Genomic DNA, 27,537 nt, shown 5'->3' with positions numbered 1-27,537 from the left:
CGGTGCTGGGAAAACTGGACAGCTACATGTAAAAGAATGAAATTAGAACACTCCCTAACACCATACACAGAAATAAACTCAAAATGGATTTGAGACCTAAATGTAAGACTGGACACTATAAAACTCTTAGAGGAAAACATAGGAAGAACACTCTTTGACATACATCACAGCAAGATCTTTTTTGACCAACCTCCTAGAGTAATGGAAATAAAAACAAAAATAAACAAAGGGGACCTAATGAAACTTCAAAGCCTTTGCACAGCAAAGGAAACCATAAACAAGATGAAAAGACAGTCCTCAAAATGGGAGAAAATATTTGCAAACGAATCAATGGACAAAGGATTAATCTCCAAAATATATAAACAGCTCATGCAGCTCAATATTAAAAAAAAAAAACAACCCAATCCAAAAATGGGCAGAAGACCTAAATAGACATTTCTCCAAAGAAGACATACAGATAGCCAAGAAGCACATGAAAAGCTACTCAACATCACTAATTATTAGAGAAATGCAAATCAAAACTACAATGAGCTATCACCTCACACCAGTTAGAATGGGCATCATCAGAAAATCTACAAACAACAAATGCTGGAGACAGTGTGGAGAAAAGGGAACCCTCTTGTAGTGTTGGTGGGAATGTAAATTGATACAGCCACTATGGAGAACAGTATGGAGGTTCCTTAAAAAATTAAAAATAGAATTACCATATGATCCAGCAATCCCACTACTGGGCATATACCCAGAGAAAACCATAATTCAAAAAGACACATGCACCCCCAATGTTCATTGCAGCACTATTTACAACAGCCAGGTAATGGAAGCAACCTAAATGCCCATCAACAGACGAATAGATAAAGAAGATGTGGGGGCTTCCCTGGTGGCACAGTGGTTGAGAGTCCACCTGCCGATGCAGGGGACACGGGTTCGTGCCCCGGTCCGGGAAGATCCCACGTGCCACAGAGCAGCTGGGCCCGTGAGCCATGGCCGCTGAGCCCATGCGTCCTAAGCCTGTGCTCCGCAACGGGAGAGGCCACAACAGTGAGAGGCCCGCGTACCGCAGAAAAAGAAAAGAAAAAAAAAAGAAGATCTGGTACATATATACAATGGAATATTACTCAACCATAAAAAGGAACGAAATTGGGTCATTTGTAGAGACGTGGATGGATCTAGAGACTGTCATACAGAGTGAAATAAATCAGAAAAACGAATATCATACTAATACATATATGTGGAACCTAGAAAAATGGTACAGATGGACCGGTTTGCAAGGCAAAATAGAGATACTGATGTAGAGAACAAACGTATAGACACCAAGGGGGGAAAGTGGCGGGGGGTGGTTGTGGTGGTGGTGGTGGTATGAATTGGGAGACTGGGATTGACATATATATACTAACATGTATAAAACAGATAACTAATAAGAACCTGCTATATAAAAAATTGAATAAAATTCAATTGAAACAAACAAAAAAGTTTCCTGTGAGATTCTACCATACAGCCAAAAAAGCTATGACCCAAATTTTTTCATCTGGTCACTTCTATCTACATTAAAGCCTCCCAAAAGTTTATCTCTTGCTCGACCTGAGCTCCAGATTCTGATATACAACTGTTTACTTGAACCATCCACTTGGCTATCTAATAGACATTTCAAATTTAACAAAGCCACAACAAGTCTTACTTCTCCCTTCACCCCTCCCTTCTCCAGGCTTTCCTTACTACTAGGCCTAGCCAGACTCACTGTCTCCTTTTGCCTGTATTACTGCACTAGCCTTATCCTTACTCTTGTTATTCCAACCCCCAACCCCCATCACCACCTGCCACAGGGATCTGCCAGACTGATCTTCTTAAAACATAAAAACCTCCAATGTTTTCATATTAAAAAAAAAAAAAAAACCCAAGTTCCTTACCATGGCTTTTATTATCCCTGCCTAGTTCCAATCTCATATTCTGACTCCACCCATTCACTAAATCCCAGCCACCTTTGCTCATTACTTTTCCTCCAGATGTCAGTAAGACAGGCTCCTCAATGTTCAGATCTGAACTTCTTTTTCACCTCATTATAAGGTTATTTCCTAACCACCCTACCTAAAATAACAACCAAGCTCCATGGTTTTCCCTATTCCCTACTATTCCATAACCCTAACTTTATTTTCTTCAAACACTAGTCATGTAAAATTACCGTGTTTGCTTATTTGTCTTCATCCACTAAAACACAAAATTTATGAGAGCGGGGACTTTTTCTCTTTTACTGTTGCAAAGAACCTAAAAAACATTACCTGGAAAACTGTAGTATAGACTCAAATATTTGTGGACTGAATGAATGATGACTGACTTCCCTAATCTTAGTTGCCAGTACCGTTCATCAGAGGAGAATTTATGAGATTTATGAAGTGTCACATGTCAAGTACCCTCACATAAAATAAAGTTGGATACAAAATCTGTCCCCAAGAACCACTAAAATGGACAAAGTAGTTTAAAGACTAGCTTTAATAAAGTTATTCTCCTAATTAAAAATAATATGGAACTACAGAACAATGTATCAAAGAAGGCATACTAATGAAAACCACACATTAATTATGTGCTTTCCATTCTGTTGTGTCCATCAGGAATTCTAATCTGCATTATTACTATTACATTATGAGGTAAATTTGTTTAATCATAAATTAGCTATTTCAGAAAAGAGAAATGTATTTAAAAACAGACACCAAGCAGCCATTTGTTGAAGATGCATCTGATGAGTTAAACTAGTTGACCTCTCTAAGATTCCATGGTTTAAATAACAGAGATACACAATACTGTTATTATATATTCCAATGTTACTATATATACCATATAATAATACTACTATTGAATATTATACCTAAGATATTTGAGACCTCTAGAAGTATCACTGTCAAGGGATTACTCATGGATCTGTGAACACTAATTTTCCACAGGATACTAAGAAAATAACAAGTGTGACCGAAAACATACATTAAAATGATTTATTTTAAAAGACACACAGTGTACTCTAGATATTTTTCTAGGCATAGGTATTATAATTTGAAATTCCCAACTTCTTGCACAAATTCTTGAATTGCATCAGATGACTTGTAAATCAATACAAACTGAGTTCAAAAACTATGGTTCAAAGTTTCTAAATTATTTTACTCAAAAAAAAAAGTCTAGTAAGAACTTACATGTACTAAAACTCACCACTAAACAAACTTAATGGCAAACAAATGGAGAAAATATCTGTGGTGTGTGACAAAAGACTGATGTCCTTAACATAAAGATGTCTTTTAAAAATGTCTTACAAATCAGTAGTGAGGGAAAAACAAGCAAAAAACATGAAAGGATAATGACTAAACACAAATAGACAATAAACATGCAAAAATATTCAAGTTCCCCAATAATAAATGAATGTATTAGAGTCTATTTTTACTACCCCAAAACTCTGCCATTTGATAAAATGACATCCCAGTACAAAAAACCCCATCCTCACATACAATGGGGGTGAAAGAGCGTTTCTGCAGTATATATAAAAGCCTTAAATTCTTCTGCATAAGGAAATAATCAGAAGTGTGAGCAAAGATTTCTATGTAATGGGAAAAAAATGAAAAATAACCTAAACACCTAACAAGAGAGGATTAGTTAAATCATGAAATATCCGCACCAAAATACTTAGTAATGAAACTAAATAATCATGTTGTGGAAAACTAATGATCTGGGAAATGCACACAATATATTATTTGGAAAAAAAAAGATAAAGTTGTGTATATGACCTCAATTTTAAAGTGACCCCAAAGTGTAAAGACACAGTATGCAATATGCACAAAAAAAAAGACAAGAAGATTATACAGGCAATTTACCAACTTTATTGGTTGTAGGATTACTAATTTTTTTTTCTTCTCAGGACTGTCCTGAATTTCTACATCTGATATTAGTCTTTTTCTTTGCTATACTTCTTCTCCTTTCCTATTTTCTGTTGGATTGATAATTTTCTACCTCCTGCCCCAGTTTAGAAGTTAAAAATTGCACTTTTGGAATAGACAGAACACAGAGGGTCTCCAGGGTAGTAAAAATACTCTTACTATACCATAATGATGGATATGTTATTATACACTTGTCCAAACTCAAATAATGTACAACACCAAGAGTGAACCATTATGTAAACTATGGACTTTGTGTAATTATGATGTATTAACGTAGGTTCATCAGTTTTAACAAATGTATCACTATGGTGAGAGACGTCATGATGGGGGACGCTACGCATGTGTAGGGGCAGAAGGTAGATGGAAAATCTCTGTACCTCCTCTTCAATGTTGCTGTGAACCTAAAACTGCTCTAAAAAAAGTCTTAATTTAAAAATATATATATATAAAATCACACTTTTGTTCTCTTAATTACTTATATCCAAATTATAAATTGATGTAAAATGGCTAAAACTATTTTCTATAAAGCTGATCCTCCTAAAAATGACAAGAACCTCTACCCAGGAACCAATCCCCACAAGTCCCACACCGCTATTTCTTTTTTAGGCTTAGTATTCCATTTCTTAACAATATAAATATTAATTTCCAAGAATAATGAATACCATGTATTAAAATACAACTGGTAAAAAATGAGTTCACCATGATACACCAAAGGAAAAAAAAAAGGAAGAGAGAGAACCTCTGATGGCAGCTAAGACACCAACTCATTCTGAAAACAGATAAATAAAAGGAATGGATTTAATAGCTTATCCTGCCTTTCTTGTACAAACTGTGCTTCGGGGGTAACCAAATAGCTAGCAAGGGAAGGATCTTTTCAGGAAAAAAATCACAGCTTAACACAAAAGGACTGAGAAAATTAGAAAAATCACCATTTTGCAAATCTTAATGAAATAATGAATCCAAGTTACAACAATGAAAAGCTGCTAAAACCATTATTTGAAAAGCTGAGACTTGGAGGCACATGAACCAATAAAAGACACAGTGCTTGTATGAATCTTAACTTGATCAATTCTAAAAAGGTATTTTTTAATCATTTGGGGAAAACTAAACATTACAAGGCTATTAAATAATATTAAAGGATAACTATAAATTTAAGGTATTGTAAATAATGGTACTTTGGTTATGTTTCTTAAAATCCTTATTCATTAGCGCAGCAGTTTTCAAACTTCTTGATATCAGAATCACTTTAAGTTTTAAAAATTACTGAGGACTTCAAAGAGTTTTTGTTTATGTGAGTAACACCTATTTGCCAGAGAAGAAGAGTAAAGGAGAATGGCTGACTATGAAGTTGCATATGGGAATGGAGAGAGGTGGTAAAATGATACTATATCTTAATTATGGTGGTGATTATACAACTGTGTTCAGTTACTGAAAGTGCAGAATGGTGCACTAAAATTTTAGAAGGAATTTTACTGTATGTAAATTATGTTGTTTAAAAAATGGAAAAAATCCATTTTTAAAAAATTTGAATGAAGATTTCAATTGTCCTCTGCTTATATATCAATATTTTCCATATTAGGAATCAAAACTGGGAACATTTTAAAGGTTGATTTATTAATTTCAAAGTAACAAACTCATAAATGTTAACGTAAGTAACATGAAAAATATATATTTTTAAAAATTAGAATAGTTTGACATTTTTGCAAATATCTTTAATATCTGGCTTCTTAGAAAATAGCTAGATCATACTAAGTTAAATAAGTCAGACACAGACAAATATATGCTATCACTGATACAAATTAACATTTACAAAACAGAAATGTAATCACAGACATAGAAAACAAACTTATGGTTACAAAATGGGGACGGAGAGGGAAGGAATAAATTAGGAGTTTGGAATTAACAGATACACACTACTCTATATAAAACAGGTAACAAGGACCTACTGTATAGCACAGGGAACTATATTCAATATCTTATAATAACCTATAATGGAAAAAAATCTGAAAAAGAATAGATATATACATATATATAACTTTACTGCTTTGCTGTACACCTGAAACTAACACAACATTGTAAATCAACAATACTTCAATTTAAAAAAAAAAAAAAACAGCTACATCTTTATATCTGCTTCTGTGTTCAATCTGCTGTGTTATCACATATCATACAGCCTCTGAAAAACTCCACTGTACACCACTTGTGAGGCAAAAATGAAATAAGCAAATAGCATCTTGGTATTATTATGAAAATAACTTGGACCTCACAGACACCTATGAAAAGGGTCTGGGACTCCTAGACCACACCGTGCAAATCACTCCATTAGTATTACTGGGTAAAGTTATACACTCTCTGGAATTTACTTTAAAATACTCCAGCAAGAGTAAAATTTCAAATAGTGGGAAAAGAGGAAAGAAGAAAGGCAGAATGTTGATAACTGTTGAAGCTGCGAGGTGGTTACCTTAAGGTTCATCATACATTTATCTGCTTTGGTGTATCTCTGAAATTTTCTGTAACTTAAAGTTACTAGTGTTTTACGGTCAGTTAAATTATTAATTTTTTACCCACTGTAATCACTACTATGTCCTCATTTCCTCTGGATCCATTTTTCTACTTAACACTTCAGTAGTTAGTTTCATAAGGGTCTTTGAATAATAAACTTTCAGTCCTTGATTATTTTAAATATCTTCATTATATTCTAACTCTTAAGTAGGATTTTTAATTGCATACAGAATTCTTGCCTGCTGGTTACTTTCTCTCAGTGCTATAAAGATACTACTACATGATCTTCTGGTATGTGTGTGGCTGATGAGAAATTTGTAGGTCTGTAATTTGTTAGCAATCTGACTTTTCTGTTAAAATTTAAGATTATCTTTCTCCAAAATTTTAGTTTAAGACAGGGGTGGACTTATTTTTGTTTATCTTTCTTAATACTTGAAGCAAAATTTTCATCTGTAAACTATGTATCTCCAACACCAGAAAATTCTCAGCCATTATCTCATCCAACACTGCTTCTCTTGCCATTCACTCTATTCTCTTTTTCTGAAAATCTTATGTTGGTGACTATCAATCTTTCAAGTCTCTACCTGTTCATTATCTCTAAACTATATTCTGGGTAAATTTCTAAGTATATTACTATTCACTCATTTTTTTTCTATGTCCAGTCTAAAGGTTCTCCTGTTTGTCCCGTCAAATTTTTCTATTTCATCTAAACAATGCTATCAAGACATACCACTACTAGTAAAAAAAGAAAAAGCACTGTAAATTAAACACTGACATGCCATGGTCGGTAAGATATACTCAGATCTCAGAAGAAATGTTAAAACGTTAAACAATTCGTGTCTTTGAATCAATGAAATATGCTTCTCCTTTCTAGGATTTCTGGTTGTTTCTTTTACACATCTACCTTTTTTGTTTCACAACTTCTTTTCTAAAGATGCTACAGCTTCCTTTTATCTCACTGACAGGTATAAACATACTGATTTTAAAGTCTTCCACAGATTTTTAAATTATCTTTCTTTAATTGGACATGAATTCATCTCTTGATTGTTAATTTTACTGGCTATCTTTCATAGATTTCTCCCTTCATCATGTATTTTGCAATTTTGGTTTTCAGGCTTATACTGAGTATAATTTTTCTCTCTGCATTATACCTCCATGCCTGGCATTTTTCCAAGTGTTTCCACCAAGTCTGTCTGGCCCTAATGTAGACCTAGGTCTTTTATTGGCTTCAGAGCTAATACTGGAGATGTCATAAATCTAGACACCAAATTAATCGCCCAATGGTTCAGACTGGTTCAGAATCTGATCACAAGATTTTTGATGTCCTCCTATTTCCCCATGTCCTCCTCTCACTTCTGTAAGTGTACAGCCTCATTTAAGCTGTACCTTAGAGTAACAGACAGCAACAAACTTTTTTTTTTTTTTTTAAGCTCGCCTCTACAAAAAGGAATCCTAGGCCAGGCCCTGGTTTTAGGCAGTGAATTTGACAGCTCTTTCTCATGTGGGGTCTTTATAACTATATTAATAGAAAATTAAATAGAATATAATTCCTGACCTAAATACCTAACAGGTATGGTCACCCTACCAAAAAAAGTAACTAAAAATTAAACAGGATAAAAAAAACCTGTACAAGCAGTATAGTTATGACAATATTTTAAAATGTGCATGACACCAAGCTTTAAATATACCCAATCTTAGAGGATAAGCCAAAATCGGGTAGAGAACTAAAATTTGAGAAACTGGCTAAGTCTTGGCTTGAATTTGGGAGAAATTTTCTCACTCGAAAAGATGTCAGAAAGATCGCCTAGCTTCAAATACACAGCAAATGGTAGAGTAAAAATTAAATTTCAAAAACAGCATGCATTTCTCAGTGGGCAAGGAAAAGAAATAAAGGGAGTGAGTGGGGCTGCAGCTTGGGGCCCAATGAGCTCTATGTTCCAAGGAAGATGGGGGTTTGGTTTCTAAGGGATAAGAGGCACTAAACATACCCCTCATGAGGAGAGATCCTGAATCAGATTCACTTCTTAAAACAGGTTGGAATAGAGGTCATTTTTGTGAAAGGGGAGCTTAGAAAAAAGGTCAAAGAAACTGCAGAGTCCTGGTAAAAAAAACGGTGTGGTCTCATTTATTTGGGAAATGTGTTACATTGCTTCCATACTCACCAAAAAGCAAAATGCAAACCAATGGTGTCAAAATTTTAAGCAGTTCATCTGTGCATACTATGCTCTAACACCGATAAAGTTTTTTTTACTGATTTTTCATGTAAGAAAACACATCCTAAAATAATTTCTTCCTTCTTGCCAATTAAAAAGACAGTAAGTACACCAAGGGATAGTTTTCCTATTACCAAATTAACCCCAAATTACAACTTCCTGGTTTTTATTTCTAAATATGCTGTTATGTACTATGCAGCATTTTTATTCTGATTCTCTTTAACTTTTATTTTCTCAAGTTCTTTCCCCATTCCTTTAAAATTCGGAAAAAAAATTCAAATTTAATGGCCTTCTGGAGTGCTTATTTTACCCTTCCTTGCCAACATACAATAAACTAAATTATCATCCTAAAAATTCGATTTTGTATTTAATTCAAACACTGTTGCTATTTTGATAGTATTTTGGAAATAAATTATTGTACTGAGCACTTAGTGCTTTATATCAATCTAATTTCATGACCAACATAAATCCACAAAATTACAAATAAATTCTCTAGAGGTGTTTTTCTAACATGTATAGATCTCCGTAACTTTAACTTTGTGGAAGCTTTAAAAACTGGTTTCTAAAAACTATCTCCTATGTCTTCAGAAGTCTGTCATCTACCAATATTCTCAAACTTTTTGGTCTCAGGACTCCTTCTAAACTCTTAAATATTACTGAGGTCCCCAAAAAGCTTTTGTTAATGTAGGGTATTTATTTTGATATTTACTGTATTAGGAATTAGAAGAGAAATTTTTACTGTTTTGATTCATTTGAAAACAATAAATCCATTAAATGTTAACACAAATTAAGGTTTTATGAAAAACAACTATTTTCCAAAAACATACATAAAAGTTTAATGAGGAGAGAGGTCATGTTTCACATTTTTGCAAATCTCTTTAATATCTAGGTTAAAAGAAAACAACTGGAGTTTCATATTTGCTTTTGCAGTGTGTTGCAATACATGGTTTGGGCTGAAGCATATGAAGAATATCTAGTTTCACAAAGATATGTGGCTGGAAAAAGAAGTAATCTGATAGTCTTTCAGCCAATTGTGGTTATTCTTCTTGGACACTATACCAAATCTGACAAGTGCTAAATTTCTTAAAGGTCAGTTGTAATGTAGAATCTGAAACTATATTGGTAAACTTTCCACATGCTTGTTGTTGGCCTATCTTGAACTCTGAACAGATGGATCTTTTACCCATGCAGGATTTTGTAACATGAATTGATCATCTGAAAACTACTGGTTCACTCAGTTATCATAAAGATCTTCCAAATGATGGCATATTTCATTATAATATAGTATCCCCCAAAATGCTATTAATATTAATATCACTGTCCATTTCATCATAAAAGTATGTAATTATTAACAAGTTACCAAGTTCATAGTAGTAGATTCAAGTTTTCCAAAATTCTAATTTTCACTGGAAAGCCCAAATTTTATCATTGGTAGCAAACAGTCAAGTTTTTTTCCTTTTAGGGACAGGCTCACTTAATTCATTATACTTTTTAGAAAATATCTGTCACTTAAGTACATGAGTCTTTCAATAACCATAGTTTGTCAGTCTTTCAAGTAAAATGTGTTTCCAAAAAATAGCACCTAGTTCAGCTTGCAACTCATACAATTGCTCAATTGAAAACAATATATATTTTTTCAAAGATAATCATCTTATTTTGGTATGCAGCAGAAGTGCTTTATTAAAGTATACTTCCCATTTTGTCATAAAGAATATTACGAAGACATGCAGCAGGAACTACAAATCAGAAACACAATGAGATACCACTTCACACCTATTCTTAGTATATCTAAAATCAAAAAGGAGGACAATGATAAATGTTGGTGGGGATATAGAAAAACCGGAACCCTTCTGCTGGTGAGAATGTAAAATGGTAGTCACTTTGGAAAAACAGTTTGGCAGTTCCTCAAAATGTTAAACATACAATCCAGCAATTCCACTGCTAAGTATATACCCAAAAGAAACAAAAACATGTCCACACCAAAAAACTGTACACAAATGTTCACAGCAGCATTATTCTTAATAGCTAAAAAATGGAAATGTTGTCCATCAATGGATAAAGGAATAAAATGTGGTATATCCGTACATGGAATATTATTCAACCACAAAAAAGAACAAAGTACATTTAAAGGCTACAAGACAGATGAACCCTAAAAGTATTATGGTAAATTAAAAGTCAGACACAGAGAGCCACATACTGTATGATTCTACTGATAAGATATAATAGGCAAATCTAAAGAGACAGAAAGTAGATTAGTGGTTGCTGGGGGCTCAGGGGATGGGGCAGGGAATGTGGAGTGACTGCTAATGGGTAAGGGGTTTGGGGGAGGTGCTGAAAATGTTCTAAAATTAGAGAGTGGTGATGGGTACACCAGTCTGTGCCTATATTAAAAACCACTAAACTATATATTTTAAAGGGCGAGTTTTATAGTATGTGAATTATATTTCAATAAAGCTATCATTTTAAAAAGGACATGCAGCATTCAAGGGTCAAGGTTTAGTAAAAATAACTCTTTTGACTTGTTCATCAAGGTCATTGCTCAGTGAAGCTAGCTAGCATTTTTCTTTAACTGCAAGTGGATGGTCATAAAGAATACAACTACTAGTACAGTTTAGCATCACAGCTTTGATTTGCGCTAAAACACAGCAGTTTTAGCCACCATCAGTGAAAATGTCTATACAAGAAAAAAGGCAAATAAATTGTACTATTATTATTAAAAGTAGTTTGATATCAAGGACCTCTGACAGGGTCTCAGGGATCCTCAGAGATCCACAGACCACACTTTGAGAATGCTGCTCTAAACCATAGCTTCAGAAGGCTCAAATGCAATTAAAGGCTTTCTAAGCACAGACAATTCCTATTTTCTAAGTATATATCACAAATTCCTCAAAAGAAAAAATACCATTACTTCAAAAAATTAAATCCAAGTGTCCCAATTTAAGAGTTTAGAATCACTGACTCAGTGGAAGGTTATAACAGCACAATCTCCACAAAAACCCAAACAATGACGTAAAAGAGTAAAAGTAAGAATTTAGTGTACAACAAAGGATTCAATAAAACACTATCTAAATAAATAACAGCACAAAGGTAATGAGGATACTATCTTTTAAAAGAGATTTATATTTTTATTATTAAGTAATTATGTACTACTTAATTCTTACACAACAAAGAGTAGACTTCCGAAATTTTTACCCATACTATCAATAATAACATATCTAACACACCTAGGTTTAAGTACTTCACACTTTTAAGAATAAACTATCACAGAACTGAAGAATTTTAGGTCTAGAAGGTACCCTAGATATAGTTACCTAGGCCAACCGCTGCATTTTACATGCTGAGAAAACTGAGTTTGCAAGAGAAAAAGTAACTTAGCCAAAACCACACAGGCTAGCTAATGGGTGAGACAGCATAAACAGTACCTACTCCCAGTACCATGTTTTCACTATACCAACCTGATTGCCCAACCAAATAAAATGCATAGAACATTTAATTTACATCACACCAAGAACAGCCAAGACACCTTACATGCCAAATAAAAATTCTGTGATGCTTGAGAGTACCAAACGTGAAAAAATGTACAAAACTAAGTGATGAAAAACAACAAATGTAATTGGCATAACAGAGAAATGAATCTTTGACTTCAAAAACTACAATCTTTCAATGAAGAACAATTTGAAACACATTTTGGTGTTGACTTTTCACAAAGACACAGGGAAATGTATCATCACCTTTAAAGACAGCCAGATACTGATGAACACCTCACTGAACTTATCTATAGCATGACATGACTTGGAAAACTCACCTGCAGGACTGTCAGCATTCTCTCCGGGGTGTAGTTGTATACCAGTAGAATCTATAGAGTTTACTGTAACTGTCTGTAGATTTGGCAACTGACCAGTGCTTAGACTAACTGGAGTTGAAGTCAAGGCTCCACCTGCTGCAACTTGACCAAGCGTGAGTGTCTGAACAGGCGTCAAAGTTATCTGTTGGGCAGCAGTATTCTGTATTTGCAAATTCTGCAAGTTCTGAACCCCTTGTACTTGAAATGTTTGCCAAGTTATCTGTCCAGAAGGGGTCACTGTCTGTGCCTGAATTAAAAAGGTTCCAGGATTCAGCTGCAACTGAAGATTTTGCAAAGCCTGTTGTGATATATTCTGACCACTGGCTTGCACACCATGGATTGTCTGTGGTGTAATACCTTGCACAATTTGGGCTTGACTGGTTGGCTGCTGAGACTCTTGAAGTTGTAGATGTTGTACAACAGGCTGTGCTGTAGAAACCTGAATATTCTGAGCCTGTGTCTCTTCAGAAACAGGCGACTGGATATAATTTCCCTGAAGATCTGAAGAATGGACTTGCCCACTAGTAGTAGTCAAGCTATTTGTATTTTGTTGTAATATACCTGTACTATCTATAGTAACAGGCAACTGTGATGAAGAGGATGTTGGCACAAATAAATCTGTCTCAGTATTAGTTTCATTAATATCAGGAGAAACCCGCTCACCAGTCCTTTCTGAATTGTCTGAACTATCCATAGCTTGTCCTGTGTTTATCAAATGTCCATCAGCATTAATGCCTGCGGTCATTGTCTGAGAACTGCCCGAGAGTCCCAAAGAATCTAGATCGACACTATTGATTGGTACAAAGGTAATATTTCCTGGAAGACCAAGAGGCACATTAGCAACTACTTGGGTTTGGCCAGGAAAGGATGAACCACCAATTGCAACTCCCTGAACCTGGACTTGACCAGTCTGTGGTATGAGATTCTGGATATTAGCAGGAGGTGTTCCAGAGGCAAGCAAGGTTTGATTAGAGCCAGGAATGATCTGAATTTGACCACTTTCTTGATTTATACCCCCATTATCTGAAGAGCCTGTGAAACCAATCTGAACCTGCTGACCATCTGATGACTGAATCTGTGGTATTACTTGATACTGAACATTGGACACTGTACCATTTGATGAATCTGATCCTGGTGCAACTGAAAATATTTGCTGATTCTGCAAATTCTGAAGGGGAAGGACATACTGCCCACTGGAAGTAGCAGCACTTGGAATCTGTACTAGATTACCAGCTTCATCTTTTATAGTTGTAGGTGTGGCTGACAAAACCTCCCATCGGTTTGGTGCTCCTCCTAACTGTGCAGAAGCCAAATCACCTGTCTGGGTAAAGAAAACAAAAAATGTTATGTGATATGTATTTGTGGTACATTTAATCCAATCCTCAAAAAACTGATATAAACCCTACCTCCTGAAAATAAAAGTTCTCTTAGTAACACAACACAGCTCAAATACAGAAGTACTATATAAACTACAATAATCATCATTTCCAATTTTGTTAGTTATTGCAAAGATAAGCCATGCTATTTGAGCAGGCAAAAAGTTCAATTAGAGTATTATTTGTTTTATGACTACCAACTGATTTTCTAATCCCTCACCTATGATCTACAGTTAAAAATAAATAAATAAAAGTAGAAGTAGCTAGAGAAAAGATTACGGACAGCTCAAACCAAACATACCTCACTGAAAAGAGTTCAAAAGGTATAAAACTCACTAAAAACATACCACTAAATCAGGTACATTACATACGCATACAAAAAAGAAATATCAGAGCAGTGTCATCAGTTCCCTGAGTTAGAAAAAGTTAAGATTTGTATATTACTGCTATCAACCTTAAATCAAACAATTAAAGCTACTCTTTCATGGCATGTATTAAGGTACTCCAGAGTAAACTCAGGGTGAGGGCGATTCCTTTAGTGAGCCATCAAATTCTTTTTCCCATGAACTACTAAAAAAATATGAGACCTTAAAAATTTTTAATGAGGAAAGATTATTGCCCTGTGACCACCACTGTAAAGTCAGCCCATCTGAAAGGTTTTTCTAGAATCTAAAAGCTGGAGGATATAGACTGTTGCTTTACCTACTATTTCTACCTAAGTTTGCAGAAGAATGCTAGACATATACATTTTGTATTCTGTGACCTGCTAGAATCTCAGATATCATCTCCATATTTTATGGATTAGACAAGACTAGAAAAATACCAATGGAGGAAAGCAGAAAGCAATAAAACCCAACAAATCAATGTCAATTTTTTTTTTGACATTGACATTCAAAGGGTAAATTTTTTAAGGAATAATAACAGTAACACCTAACATTTGAACCGTTCTTTTATATGCCAAAAACCACTTTTATATGCCAAGAACCATGATAGGGATTTATAAGATTATATCACCTGTTGCTTACAACTATCCTATGAGGTATTATGACCATCCCCATATCACAGATGACAAAATTGACAGACAAAATCACACAGCCATCAAATGGCCAAAACAGGATTTAAAACTAAGCCAGTCTAACTCCAGAAGCCAGGCTCTTAAATACTATACCATACTTGTCTCCCACTAAGACCAGGGGTAAAGATGTGGGGAATGAGACCCTATATGAATTAATCACCATCAAAATAATGCCATCCCTAACCCATTTCCTTCTAGATCTGTATATGATTTCCCGTAACTCCACACACCACTAGACAATGAGAACATGAGCATATAGCCCAGAATTCTCAACCTAGGATCCATGCCTGGGATTCAAGGGATCTTCAAATCCTCTAAAATAGCATACCAACTTTTTGATAGAGGGCCTGGGGTGGGGGTGGGGGCAATGGTATCTAGAGTTTCTTCATATTCTCAAAGGGGGGTCTTGTGACCATAAAAAAAAGGTTAAGACAAATACTGTTCTCTCAACATAAACCATTCCACAAAATTTAATACAAATATTGTACAACCAGATGAACCTAAAAATTTAAGGAGACTCACTACCTAATTTTCATGTACACACACAGTTGAAGAGTATATATTTCAATAGATGAACCACAGTGTAATGACTCCATTCAAGACATTTGAGGCTATCTGCCAAGATGAAATAAGGATGAGTAAGCCCATGAGATATACAAGCTCATCTTCAAGTGGTTCACAATCTATCCAAGCAGACATACACATACAAGCTACTACTATGTGAATAGTGGTGTACACTAGGCATATAATCAGAACATTTTGGGGGAACATAGAAAAATGAAAAAAAAAAATGATTTCACATAAGAGATTTTTAAGTAATTGTGGATAAAATTTAAGATTTCACTGTGTGTGGTTAGGAAGCAGAAATACAGGCATTAACAAGGTATAGAAATAAAGTCACAGACTTTTAAGAGACTCTAAAAAAATAATGTGTAGTTTGGAGTTCGAGAGGATCCAGAAAACATTCATATTCATAGAAAAGAGTAATGGGGAACAGGACTAGACATTTTTATCAGGGCCTGTAGTAAATGGTTTCACAGGTCCTACTAAGGAGTTTGGACTTTATCCTACAGATAGTGAATGAAAGCTATAAAAGGTTTTGAGGCAAGTGAGTGGCGCAATCAGATCTGTGCTTTATAAAGATAAACTAAGACCTAGTGAAGGAGACTGAAAGGCTGAAGACAATAAAGGCAGAGAAACCGTAGGACCCAGTACAAATGTCCAGGCCTGAACTAAAATAGTGATCTATCTTTTAAACACAAACATTTAAACTTATCAAACTTAAATTGTTAAAATGAAGCACCAGACTTTAAAAGTAGCTTACATTCTTCAAATTCTACCTGGTATAAAAATTACAAGCTTAAGTAATCTTTCCCTATATTAGAGTAACAATTCATGTTTCACTTCAGTCTCTTGGCTTTTTTTTTTTTTTTTGCGGTATGTGGGCCTCTCACTGTTGTGGCCTCTCCCGTTGCAGAGCACAGGCTCCTGATGCGCAGGCCCAGCGGCCATGGCTCACAGGCCCAGCCGCTCCACAGCATGTGGGGTCTTCCCGGACCAGGGCATGAACCCGTGTCCCCTGCATCGGCAGGCGGACTCTTAACCACTGCGCCACCAGGGAAGCCCAGTCGCTTGGCATTTTAAATAAACTAAAGATATTTAAATCTATCCTTTATACTGAAATCTACACTAAAGTATAGTGCTTCAAATCCAATTCTTATCTTCTTAAGGTTATTGTTCACCTTTGGAGAACCAACCTTGAATTTTTTCTGACCGGCATTAAATATACAATTTTTCAACTTATACCAAAGAATATAGTATCTTACATACAAATTAATTTTACAATGCATTCGTAGGTATCCCCAGGGTATTGGTTCCAGGACCCTGCAGATACCAAAATCCCCCATGCTCAATTCCCTTACATAAAATGTATACTATAGGCAGACCTCCAAGGATGCAGAACCCACAGATATAGAGAGACAACTGTACTGGCATTTTGTCTCTTCTTCATCCTTAAAATAAAATGTCAAATTTATGGCATCTGAGTATTTTTTTTAACAAAATCTTAATAAGAGCAGATATTCAACCATAAGTGAACAGCTTTCTAGTTCAAGAAATTCCTTGAAAATACATACAACTACTCAAATGACAAGTCTGAATAAATACTAGTACCCCCTTCTCCAGAAGCTAAATAAAAATAAACTACAGTACCACTTTTCCCAACAATGCAGGCCATTAATTGAAGGGAAATCCCCAAACCTAGGACAAAATGATGTACTTGAACTTTTTTGAGTAAACCTAAGGTTAAAAGCATATATAAAAACTATTTATGAACACTGAAACAAGAATACTAGACTTTCATAATATAAGCTAAGACTATAAATGCTTAGAAGGGAGTACATTGCACTAGAAAGGGAAAAATTCATAACTGGGTTCTAGCCTAGCTAGAACTGTGGAATCATGTGTGATTTACAGCAGGACCTTATGGGAAAAATATTACCTTGCAGGGTCATAAGATCCTAAAGAAAGTGTTAAGTTTCATAAACTGTAAAGCACTATATAATCCTATATTATCCTTATGATAACTAAGATTATGAAGACAGATTTGAAAAACATCTAATTGTGCTTAGCATAATGATCAATAAATACTTATTGAATGAATAAAAGTATTTTATTTTAAAATTATTGCAAAGGAAATGATAGGAAAAATGAATAAAACCGACCTTGAGATATTACAGTCTTCAATGAAAAACTCTACACCAATTTTAAACCAATTCCACAATGAATAACCCCCCAATATTTCAAAACTACAAAGCCTACTAAAACCATTCATTTGTAAGAGAAATTTCATCAGCAGCATACCAAAAAAATAGGTAAATTAGAATCTGAGACCAAAAAACAGTTGTAAGAATGTGTGATGGGGCTTCCCCAGTGGCACAGTGGTTAAGAATCTGCCTGCCAATGCAGGGGACACAGGTTCAAGCCCTGGTCCAGGAAGATCCCACATGACATGGAGCAACTAAGCTCGTGCGCCACAACTACTGAGCCTGCGCTCTAGAGCCCATGAGCCACAACTACTGAAACCCGCGTGCCTAGAGCCCTTGCTCCAAAACAAGAGAAGCCACCGCAATGAGAAGCCCACGCACCACAACAAACAGTAGCCCCTGCTCACCGCAACTGGAGAAAGCCCACACACAGCAACGAACACCCAACACAGCCATAAATTAATTAATTAGTTTTTTTTTAAATGTGTGATGTTAGGCTACTGGAAACTCTACAAAGGGAGGGAGACATAAAAACACATATCCCAAGCAAGAATTAGTATTTGGTTTGGATTCAAGATAACCCTCTTCATTAAGCCTAGACATTAAAAGAAAAATCCACCAGTGTTTCTCTCAGTAATTCTAATATCCTTGACAAACAAAACACCTATTAACATGGACACTGGCATTACTGTAAAAGGTTGTAACTGAAGGTAATCCGAGTTTCCCTCTGTATACAAACACATAATCACATGGTAAATAAGACCACATCCAAGAGTAGCCCTGGGACACTGCTATAGCAAATTCATTACAAGGGCATTCTCCACTACAACCAGGCATAAAATGGGGACACACACACACACACCACCCAAGGATACCTTCTCCATAACACCTGTGTAAAGGAAAAAAATAAACTTCATACCAACTTGTTACATCACATTTAGAAAGGATTATTAACCTCTCAGTTAATGGCTTTATGAAAGCCAGAAATGGGCAAGGAAAGAATATAACTGGAAACAAGTGTGAAGCTAAGGTGAAAACAAACTTAAGAACCACTCTTAGGCAAGTACTAAAGTTTCTTAAAATCTTCAAAGGAACCGTAAAGAACACAGACTGCAGATACAAAAACAATTACCTAATGAATTCCTTACAATGACAGTGTAAGTCTTATTTGAAATAACAGCCAAAATAACCTTTTTTTGAAATAAGCTATTATTCACTTTGTAGTTCACCAACATCTACGTAGTAAATGAACACTAAATTTACAAGTTAAACTGAAATTCAGGCAATGTTTTTCATAATATTTACTTGTTCAATTTATTACACTGAATTACAAACGAAATAAATTAGTGGTTCACACAAATGTAGACTGGACAAGTTAATATCTCATAAAGGTCTACTTTTTCTTTTCTTTTTTCTATAAATTTATTTATTTTATTTTTGGCTGCATTGGGTCTTCGTTGCTGTGCGCAGGCTTTCTCTAGTTGCATTGAGTGGGGGCTACTCTTTGTTGCGGTGCGCAGGCCTCTCGTCGCAGTGGCCTCTCTGGTTGTGGCTCATGGGCTCTAGGCATGCGGGCTTCAGTAGCTGTGGCACGCGGGCTCAGCAGCTGTGGCTCACGGGCTCAGTTGCTCCGCGGCATGTGGGATCTTCCCGGACCAGGGCTCGAACCCGTGTCCCCTGCATTGGCAGGTGGATTCTTAACCACTGCGCCACCAGGGAGGCCCAAGGTCTACTTTTTCTATACCTTGATCTATTACTAAAACTACACAACTCTTAATAAGTATAAAAGAGTCTTGCCATCAAACCAATTTTGAGAGTCCACGCTGTGGGACATTACAGGTGAGACTGCTTTGTGATTAGACCTATTCAGCTCTGTACTGAGGGTAACCAAACACTCTTGGCCAGGATCCAGGATGAACACATAACATACTCTAACAAATTCTAAATTGAAAATATGTAAAGCAAATCTGCAGTACAGCTATTGGCTTTTCAATGCCCTTTTAATCTTAAAATACCAAACTAGGGCTTCCCTGGTGGTGCAGTGGTTGGGAATCCGCCTGCCAATGCAGGGAACATGGGTTCGAGCCCTGGTCCAGGAAGCTCCCACATACCGCGGAGCTCCTAAGCCTGTGCGCCACAGCTACTGAGCCTGCACTCTGGAGCCCGTGAGCCACAACTACTGAGCCCACGTGCCACAACTACTGAAGCCCACACGCCTAGAGCCCATGCTCCACAACAAGAGAAGCCACCGCAATGAGAAGGCCTCGCACCGCAACGAAGAGTGGCCCCTGCTCGCCGCAGCTAGAGAAAGCCTGCGCGCAGCAACAAAGACCCAACGCAGCCAAAAATAATAAATAAAAATTTTTTTAAAATGCCAAACTAAACTGGTATAAAGTTGCATTTTATGTGTATATTTCCCCTTGGTCTTAAACACAATAATACTATATGCAATGTGGTATCCTGAACTGGATTCTGAAACAGAAAATGGGCATTAGTGAAAAAATGGTGATATCAGAATAAAGTCTATAGTTCAGCTAATAACACTGTATCATTGTTAATCTCCTAGTTTTGACAAATGTACCATGGTTATATTAACATTAGAGGAAGCTGGGTGAAAGGTAAAAGGTACCTCTCAGTTCTATCTTTGCAACTTTTGTGTAAATATGAAGTAAACCCAAAATAAAATTTTTAAAAAGCACAGCTCCAAAAAATCTCTCCCTAAACCTCTCATAATTCCCAGCAATGTGAATAAAGTAACATTATCCAAGCACATTTTTAAGTGGGTAAAACTACTATGAAATCACTTAAATTCTTTCATTTTCTGAGATGTCCATGTCTAAAATTCATCTTTGAACTGGAAAAATAATTTTCCCATTCGCTAAGGCAAACATACTCAAGCAGTCTTACTAATTTTTACTCAGTGAAAAATGTTATGCACAGGTACCAAACATACAAAGAAAAAATGCTCAGACTGATTCTGGTTCATGTTCATCTGGCAGGAAATGTAATGTCAGTAGAGATTTGGCAGTTCAGAAGAGCTGAAGAGGCATGGAAACAACTTCCCTACAAGTATATGGCCACAGCAGGGTAAGGTTGTAGACAGTATTCTATTCTTTGGGTGAGACTCATGTACATATACATATTTTTTACCTGTAACTTCCTCCTTCACTTCTCTCCTCCCCCAATCACTGAACTGATATCTAAAAACTTGGTAAGTTGCAGTTACAAAAAGTTTTTTGTTCTATTTGAAAGATTAAAAAAGATAAGTAGAAGCAATCTGCTTTGCAATTTTACTCATGCAATGGTTTTTAAGATAAACTTTTTGTGTGTGTGTGTGGCACTGTGGGCCTAACAAGATATAGTTCATAAAAGAGGTCCATAAATTTGTTTAAAAAGTAACAATGCCTCTCACATACATGATTTTAAGCCTTTACATTTTAATCTGCTTACAAAAGGACAAAACCTAAAGTCATACTTTTAAGTCATTAAATCTACTCACATCCCTCTACAGTATAATTTCAAACACTAAAAATTAAAAATACAATATTTAATATAGCTTAACATTAGCTTCACTTTTTATGCCTTGGAATACTAAGAATTTCCTGCAGACTATACCAAATATCAAACTTTTTTGTCCACAGTTACAATTCAAAATATCATGACACAAACCGATTCCCATAATCCACATTAAAAAAGAAACACGCAAAAAAAAAAAAAAACACGCAAAAATGATGGGAGAAGTTTCAATTATTTTAATAAGTGAACACATCTACATGTTAAACTAACGCAACAACAAAGATTCAAACGAATATAAAATTCACAAAAATCTTAGAAACAGTTTATAGCTAATTGGTATGAAGCCCTCCTGTAACACTGGCCAGCTCCTCCCCATGCCCCCGACAAACTAAAAATCCTATAAAGAGAATCCCACCACATCTTATCAGACTGGCAATCACAATAAAATGAAAATATAGCTTTGCCAACCAAATTCAACTAAGTATGGTATGCATTAGCATTAATGTAAATATTGATATAATTCCATACACGTACTTTTGTTTCTAACACTGGTATACCTATTCAATTTCAAGAGCCAAAGTACTACGTAACTTTGCCGATTTCAACGGTCACTTAAACTTCATTTATGAAAAATTACTGTAAATTTAAGTAGTCTGCAAAAACTAAAATTCGACAATTTAGAATGGCCATCAAAAAAGCACTCAAAAAGTATTCAAGTGTTCATTCTTGTATACAAGAGTAATTCAAAGAGTAAACCATCGTTCCTTTTTGTAAAAAAACGATTTAACACTTAAATCAGTAAGATCTAGTAACTTCCAGCAGGAAAAGCCCCGAGTTCAAAAAATACTAGAAACTGAAGACACTGCCTCCGTAGCTGATACTATCTATGGCCGATAGGCTGTGCCTGAAATTTCCGTAGCGCTCGGCGAAGGAGTTTTCAGCACTGATATGAATTGCTCTAACATCCATTTTGGAGTCCTCTACCCCCACCCTCTCAGACTTCATTTTGTAGTGAATTTGGATGGAGGTGCCGCAGTGACAATGTAGAGAAAGCTTGGTCTGGCTTCTAATCCGAACAAGCATGCGAAAGAGCAGGAAAGGGCACCCCGGCCGCGCGACCGTCCCTCTCCGGGAAGGCGCGGGCGCCGGGGAGGCCTTTCGGGCGGGATGGCGGGCGCGCCGCGGGCCCGGGATGGCGGGCGCAGGGCCTCGGCGGGGGCGGGCCGCGCGCGAGACTTACCGCTCCGGCGGCGGCGGGGGCCCCGGCTGCGGCGGCCGCCTCCTCCTCGTCGTCGCCCGGCGATGGTGGCCCTATCTTGCTGCAGGTAGCGGCCAGCAGAGCGAGCGGTGACGGCTGAGTGTCCTACCCCCGATGGGCGGGTTCAGAGAGGGAGACAGGGGGAGGGGGTGGCGGTTAGGGCCGGGCCGCGCTCGCACAGGAAGTGCGACTCGGGCCTCGCAGGCTGCACCCGGGCGAGCGCCAGCCCGCGCTCTCCTCCTCCTCCTCCTCGCCTCCGGCTCGCGCCCTGCGGCTCGCACGCACACGGGCTCCACCGTCCGCGGGAAGGCGGGCGGCGGGCCGCGCGCCGGGCCTCCACCTTCCGCCCGGAACCCAGCCCCGGGAGGGCGCAAGCTCACACACACTCACACTCTCTCACTCACACACACACACTCACACACACACACACAAAAAGACGGCGGGCGGGGGAGCGCGGGCGGGGTCGGAGCGTTGGCGCCTCGGGCGGGCAGCTCCCGGGGCGGGGGGAGGGGAGGAGAGAAGCGCGGAGGGAGGGGAGAGGCGAGGGGAGGAGAAAGCGGCGCGAGGGGGGAGCCGGGCCGGGACTAAGCCGCTCCTCACCTGGGCCGCCGCCGCCGCCACCGCGCCGTTTCCGTGCTGCTGCTGCTGCAGATACTCGCCGTGGCCGCCGCCGCCGCTGTCCACGTCCAAGGCAGCCATTTCCTCTTGTTTCACGGGCTTTTCGGGAGCTGCAGGCACAGCGCGGGGGGGGTGGGGGTGGGGAGGAAGGCGGGTGGAGGAGGGAGGGGGCCCGCGGGCCGAGGCGAAATTACTCCGAAAGCCCGGACCGAGTCCCCTTCCCCTCCCCCACCCGCCCCCCGGCGGCGGCGGCGGCTGCTCCCTCCTCCCCTCCTGCTGCTGCCCCCGCCCGCCGCTGCCTGTAACCCTCCTCCTCCTCTTTCCCTCCTCCTCCTCCTCCCCGCGCTGCCCCTGCCCCCTCTCCTCTCCTCCCCTTTCCCTTCGCGCCGCTCGCTCTCACTCGCGCTCGCTCCTCTCGCACCGTCAGTCACTCACACGCTCGCCCGCCGCCCGCGCCCGCACACAGGGGGATACGCTCCCGGCGGCCCGGACCGCCAGCCCCGGGCCCGGCGGGGACACTGCGTTGCTGGGGCTTGAGGGGTGGACGGTAGCTGGCGGGGAGGGGAGGGAGGCGGAGGGGATTGCGGCTTTCTGCCTCTCACAGACACTCGGTCGCACACAGGGGGCCGGGAGCCGGCGGCGGTGGCCCCCGGCTGGCTGTGGTCGGCGGTAGCGGCGGCGGCGGCAGCAGCAAGGGTTGCTCTCTCTCGGCTTTACGTACCGGTCATAGTGTGTTTAGAGCACCTCAGGCGGGGCTCCCCGCCGCCTTACACATGGTGAGGAGCGAAGGCGGCGGCGGCGGGAGAGGATGCGGGAAGCGGCGGCGGACACGGCCGGAGCGGTCCGGGGATTTTTTTTCCTATTTTGATTGACTGTGCGGGAAACACAAAAGGTGGAGCCTCCAGCCCAAAAGGGGGGAAGAGGGTGACAGCCCGCCCGGAAGTTCCGCCCCTCTTCCCCGCGCTCATTCGCCACCACGCTCTTCGTAGGCAGTGCTCATTGGCCCGGATGCCCGTCCGTCACTCGGCCAGGCGGCGCGCTTCCTGTTTGCCCCCCGGGTGGAAGGGGAGAGACAATGAGCGGTCGTGGCGGCGAAGGTTCCCGAGAGCGGCTACCGCTCGCCTGTTACCCCGCTGTGGCCGCCTAGTTCGCCGGCTGCCGCTGCCAGGCCGAGGCGAAGGCCTCTTCCACCTTGCAGGCGCTCGGAGCAGGCCCCAGCAAGCTGTAGGGGGGCTGAGCTGGGGAGGAAATCCGTCCCCGGAGGATCCGGCTCCACTCGACGCTCCCTCCATCCCGGCGGCAGCCGGATCTCCCCAGGGCGCTCTCGGAGCCTCTGCTTCCTTGCGCTGCCAGGAGGCCGTCGCCGCTCAGCCCCGGGGCTGCTGCTGCGACCGCTGCTGCTACTGAGCAAACCGGGCCCGCCCCGCGAGCCCGGGAGGAGGGAGCTGGTACTGGGGGAGACACCCCCTCCGAGGCTGGAGGAGGATTTTCTCTCGCACACGTTCAGCTCTTAGATTCAGTCTGAGCCATCTCGTTCCCATCCCCCTTAGCCCTTGGTTTCCCAACCAGTCTCCCACTTTTACGTACCCTGGAAGCAGGCATTTTAAGCAGAAAAGAAATCTCAATTCACCTCACAGATAGGAGAGCTTTCATTCTGGCCAGTGGCACCAAAGCAGACAAATATATTTCATTTAATACGTAGTGCGTATATTCAAAGGGACACAATCCTTTAAAAAAAATGGTTTTTTTGGCCACATAACCATTTTGTTGCACAAACATAAATTACTCCCTGCTTCTTAATCGTCTTGGTAACGAGTAAAATATCTGAAAAAGCCCATCAATAATTGCCAGCATTTTTTAAATAGTGAATCTCAGCGAAGTTTTTTTTTTCTTGGAACATTTTAGTTACACTTTAATTAAAAATCCCGTTTCGCTTACTGGATTAGGTTAACACTCCTTTGCTCTTTGGCATCCTTGACATCTTGATGTCATCCTGGGTGGGAGAAATACTCAAGTTTTGTGTGTGTGTGTTGCCAACTAAGAGACATCTCTGCCTATTACCTTTAGATCTAATTGCCAAGAGAGAGGTTAAGCTCAAGAGGTAGAAATGCTGTCCACCATACGCTTTTTGTTAGAAATCTGACTCCAAGAATTAGTGTTCCAACTGTGATTATTATATTTGTTTCGTAAATAAAGTTGTGCTGGGGGCTGGAGTTGTAAAGCCCAAGCACTTGAACTAGATTTTGTGTGCGCTAACTGAAAAGAATTTAAGAATTGTTTTATGAGAGACAGAGCTTGCATCTCAGTTTTTATATTTTCATCTTCTCATAGGATCAGAAACATTGCATGGTTAATGGGCACTTAATTGTACAAAAGATGGAATTTCCAGGGAAATGACCTAAAAACCACAAACATGCAAAAACAAGACTTGAAATTCTAAATCTAAGAATGAAGTTGATGTCTTCTAACAGTGAGAACTTTTGTCTCATAAGTAGAAGAATCACTTTTTAAAGTAAATTGTATAAACCCTCCCTGTACCATTTTACACTTAAATTCTAAAGGAAAATTAAAGTGTTATAGAATAAGCTGATTTTTGAAGAAGAAAAAGAGGGATGGGAGGCTTCAGGGGAGGACAAGTGAAAACAAGTGGTGTGGGAGAGAGGGAGGGAAGTCACAGTATTGTCACTCTTTCTACTTACATGGATGTAGTGGATAGAGAATAGCTCTTTCCCTAGAAGAGATACTTCAGACATTTTCAGGTGTTTTTCTAGGAGTGGGGATGTGTTTTATGAGTCTAAGCATACTACCTCCATGCCCCTTTCACAAAGTCTTAGTCTAGCCACCCATAGAGAGCAAAGTACTTGGCCACAGAAATTCAGTTCATTTCCTCACTGATACCAATTGACAAATGGAAATGAAAAAATCATTTTCAAACATTTTTGGTCCATATACCATTCTGACAAGATGCAAAAACAGTTCATCTAATCTAACTGAAGAAATAATAACCTACCAGAGCTAACTATTCTGCTTTTAATGCAATGCTTTTAAGAGACACATATACCAAAAGTATCACTACTACATAATCAGATTCAGAGGACCTGCTCAGACCACACTGAAAAGAGTTATTGTCATGGAATATCTTAAGAAGACTGGAAATGAAGGTAGTCTCTGGAAAGAACATCTTTTCTTAGCTATTCCAGTACTGTAGTCAAATCTTGAAATACAATTTGTGTTAATTAAAAGATACTTGTTTTTCGGTAGAAGACGGCCTCTCAATGGCACTTACTGCTACATTACATAGGAACTCAGAAATTGCAGTTGCTTATCAAGAAGGGAAGCGCTGTGCTGGATATTATTTATACTTTCTCCTTTCCAAAGATGATTTGAGGAAGCTCTATGCTGGTCACTGTTTACATCACAGCAGGAGATCTGAATGTCACTTTATTTTCCCTTTTTCTCAATTTCCTCACTTATTTTTTTAAAACTTATTTGTGTTTTTGTAAGTTAAATCCTTTGGAAACCATGATGAATGTCAAAGGGCCTCAAAGACCTACAGACCCACTGGCATGACATCTTCATGCATCTTCAATCCCCTTTTTCTCTACAAAGAGAAGAGGGCACTAAATAATACTTGATTCACATCTGCAGGAGCCTAGCCATTCTGTATTAAAAACAGCGACAGCCCTGGTTAACTGCACCACAGCTAAAGGGCTCTGCCCTTTCCTTCACAGCTTCTACTGCCTTTCTTCCCTTCTGAACATCTATTAAGTGAACAATATTAAATTGCCAATATTCACCCATTTTTTGTCTAAAAAGGTGGCAATTTTGTATAGTTCCACCTAAGTCAATGTCTATTTAACATAAAATTTGTTGCTATTATTGTGACCCTCCTTTTACCCACCTCTGAATCTCCTCAGCTTGTGTACACTGGATTTCAAGAATCTTCAAGTTTGTTCTACTTATGTAATCACTATCATATTTCAGAAGCATTCTAGTTGACATTGACTAGGTGTACTTAACCTCCTTCATATTTCATATCTTCCCTACTTTCTCAAAAATATACCTCAAAAGGGCTTCCCTGGTGGCGCAGTGGTTGAGAGGCTGCCTGCCGATGCAGGGGACACGGGTTCTTGCCCCGGACCGGGAAGATCCCACATGCTGTGGAGCAGCTGGGCCCGTGAGCCATGGCCGCTGAGCCTGCGCGTCCGCAACGGGAGAGGCTGCAACAGTGAGAGGCCCGCGTACCGCAAAAAAAAAAAAAAAATATATATATATATATATATATATAAAAGCCGTGTCTCCTGTCTTATTTTTACTTAGTCTACCAAAAAGGAGAGCTTTTTGAGCTTTTGCTATGTGCCAACTCCTTTGCATCTTTAATCCTCACAGCGCTAATAGGTAAGTATCATAGGTTCATCATTGTATAGATAAGGAAACTGAGGCTAGCAAGGTTTTCAGA

General features: G+C 39.0%; 1 protein-coding gene across 1 annotated transcript in view; it reads right to left on the bottom strand.

Annotated features, from left to right (window-relative positions):
- Positions 1-23,950, bottom strand: part of SP3 (Sp3 transcription factor) — a 64,858-nt gene extending 40,908 nt beyond the window's left edge. Inside the window, exons 1-4 of the mRNA XM_032636745.1 lie at positions 23,800-23,950; positions 23,061-23,188; positions 22,443-22,565; positions 12,432-13,791 (exon numbers count right to left, since the gene is read on the bottom strand). Of these exons, the coding sequence (XP_032492636.1) occupies positions 12,432-13,791; positions 22,443-22,565; positions 23,061-23,188; positions 23,800-23,806 (1,618 nt within the window). The 5' untranslated portion in view covers positions 23,807-23,950. The remainder of the gene's footprint in view (positions 1-12,431; positions 13,792-22,442; positions 22,566-23,060; positions 23,189-23,799) is intronic.
- Positions 23,951-27,537: the final 3,587 nt, after the last annotated feature.

Source organism: Phocoena sinus, chromosome 7, assembly GCF_008692025.1.
Source record: "Phocoena sinus isolate mPhoSin1 chromosome 7, mPhoSin1.pri, whole genome shotgun sequence".
In the NCBI taxonomy this organism is placed as follows: Eukaryota; Metazoa; Chordata; class Mammalia; order Artiodactyla; family Phocoenidae; genus Phocoena; species Phocoena sinus.
This window is presented reverse-complemented; position numbering and strand designations above follow the sequence as displayed.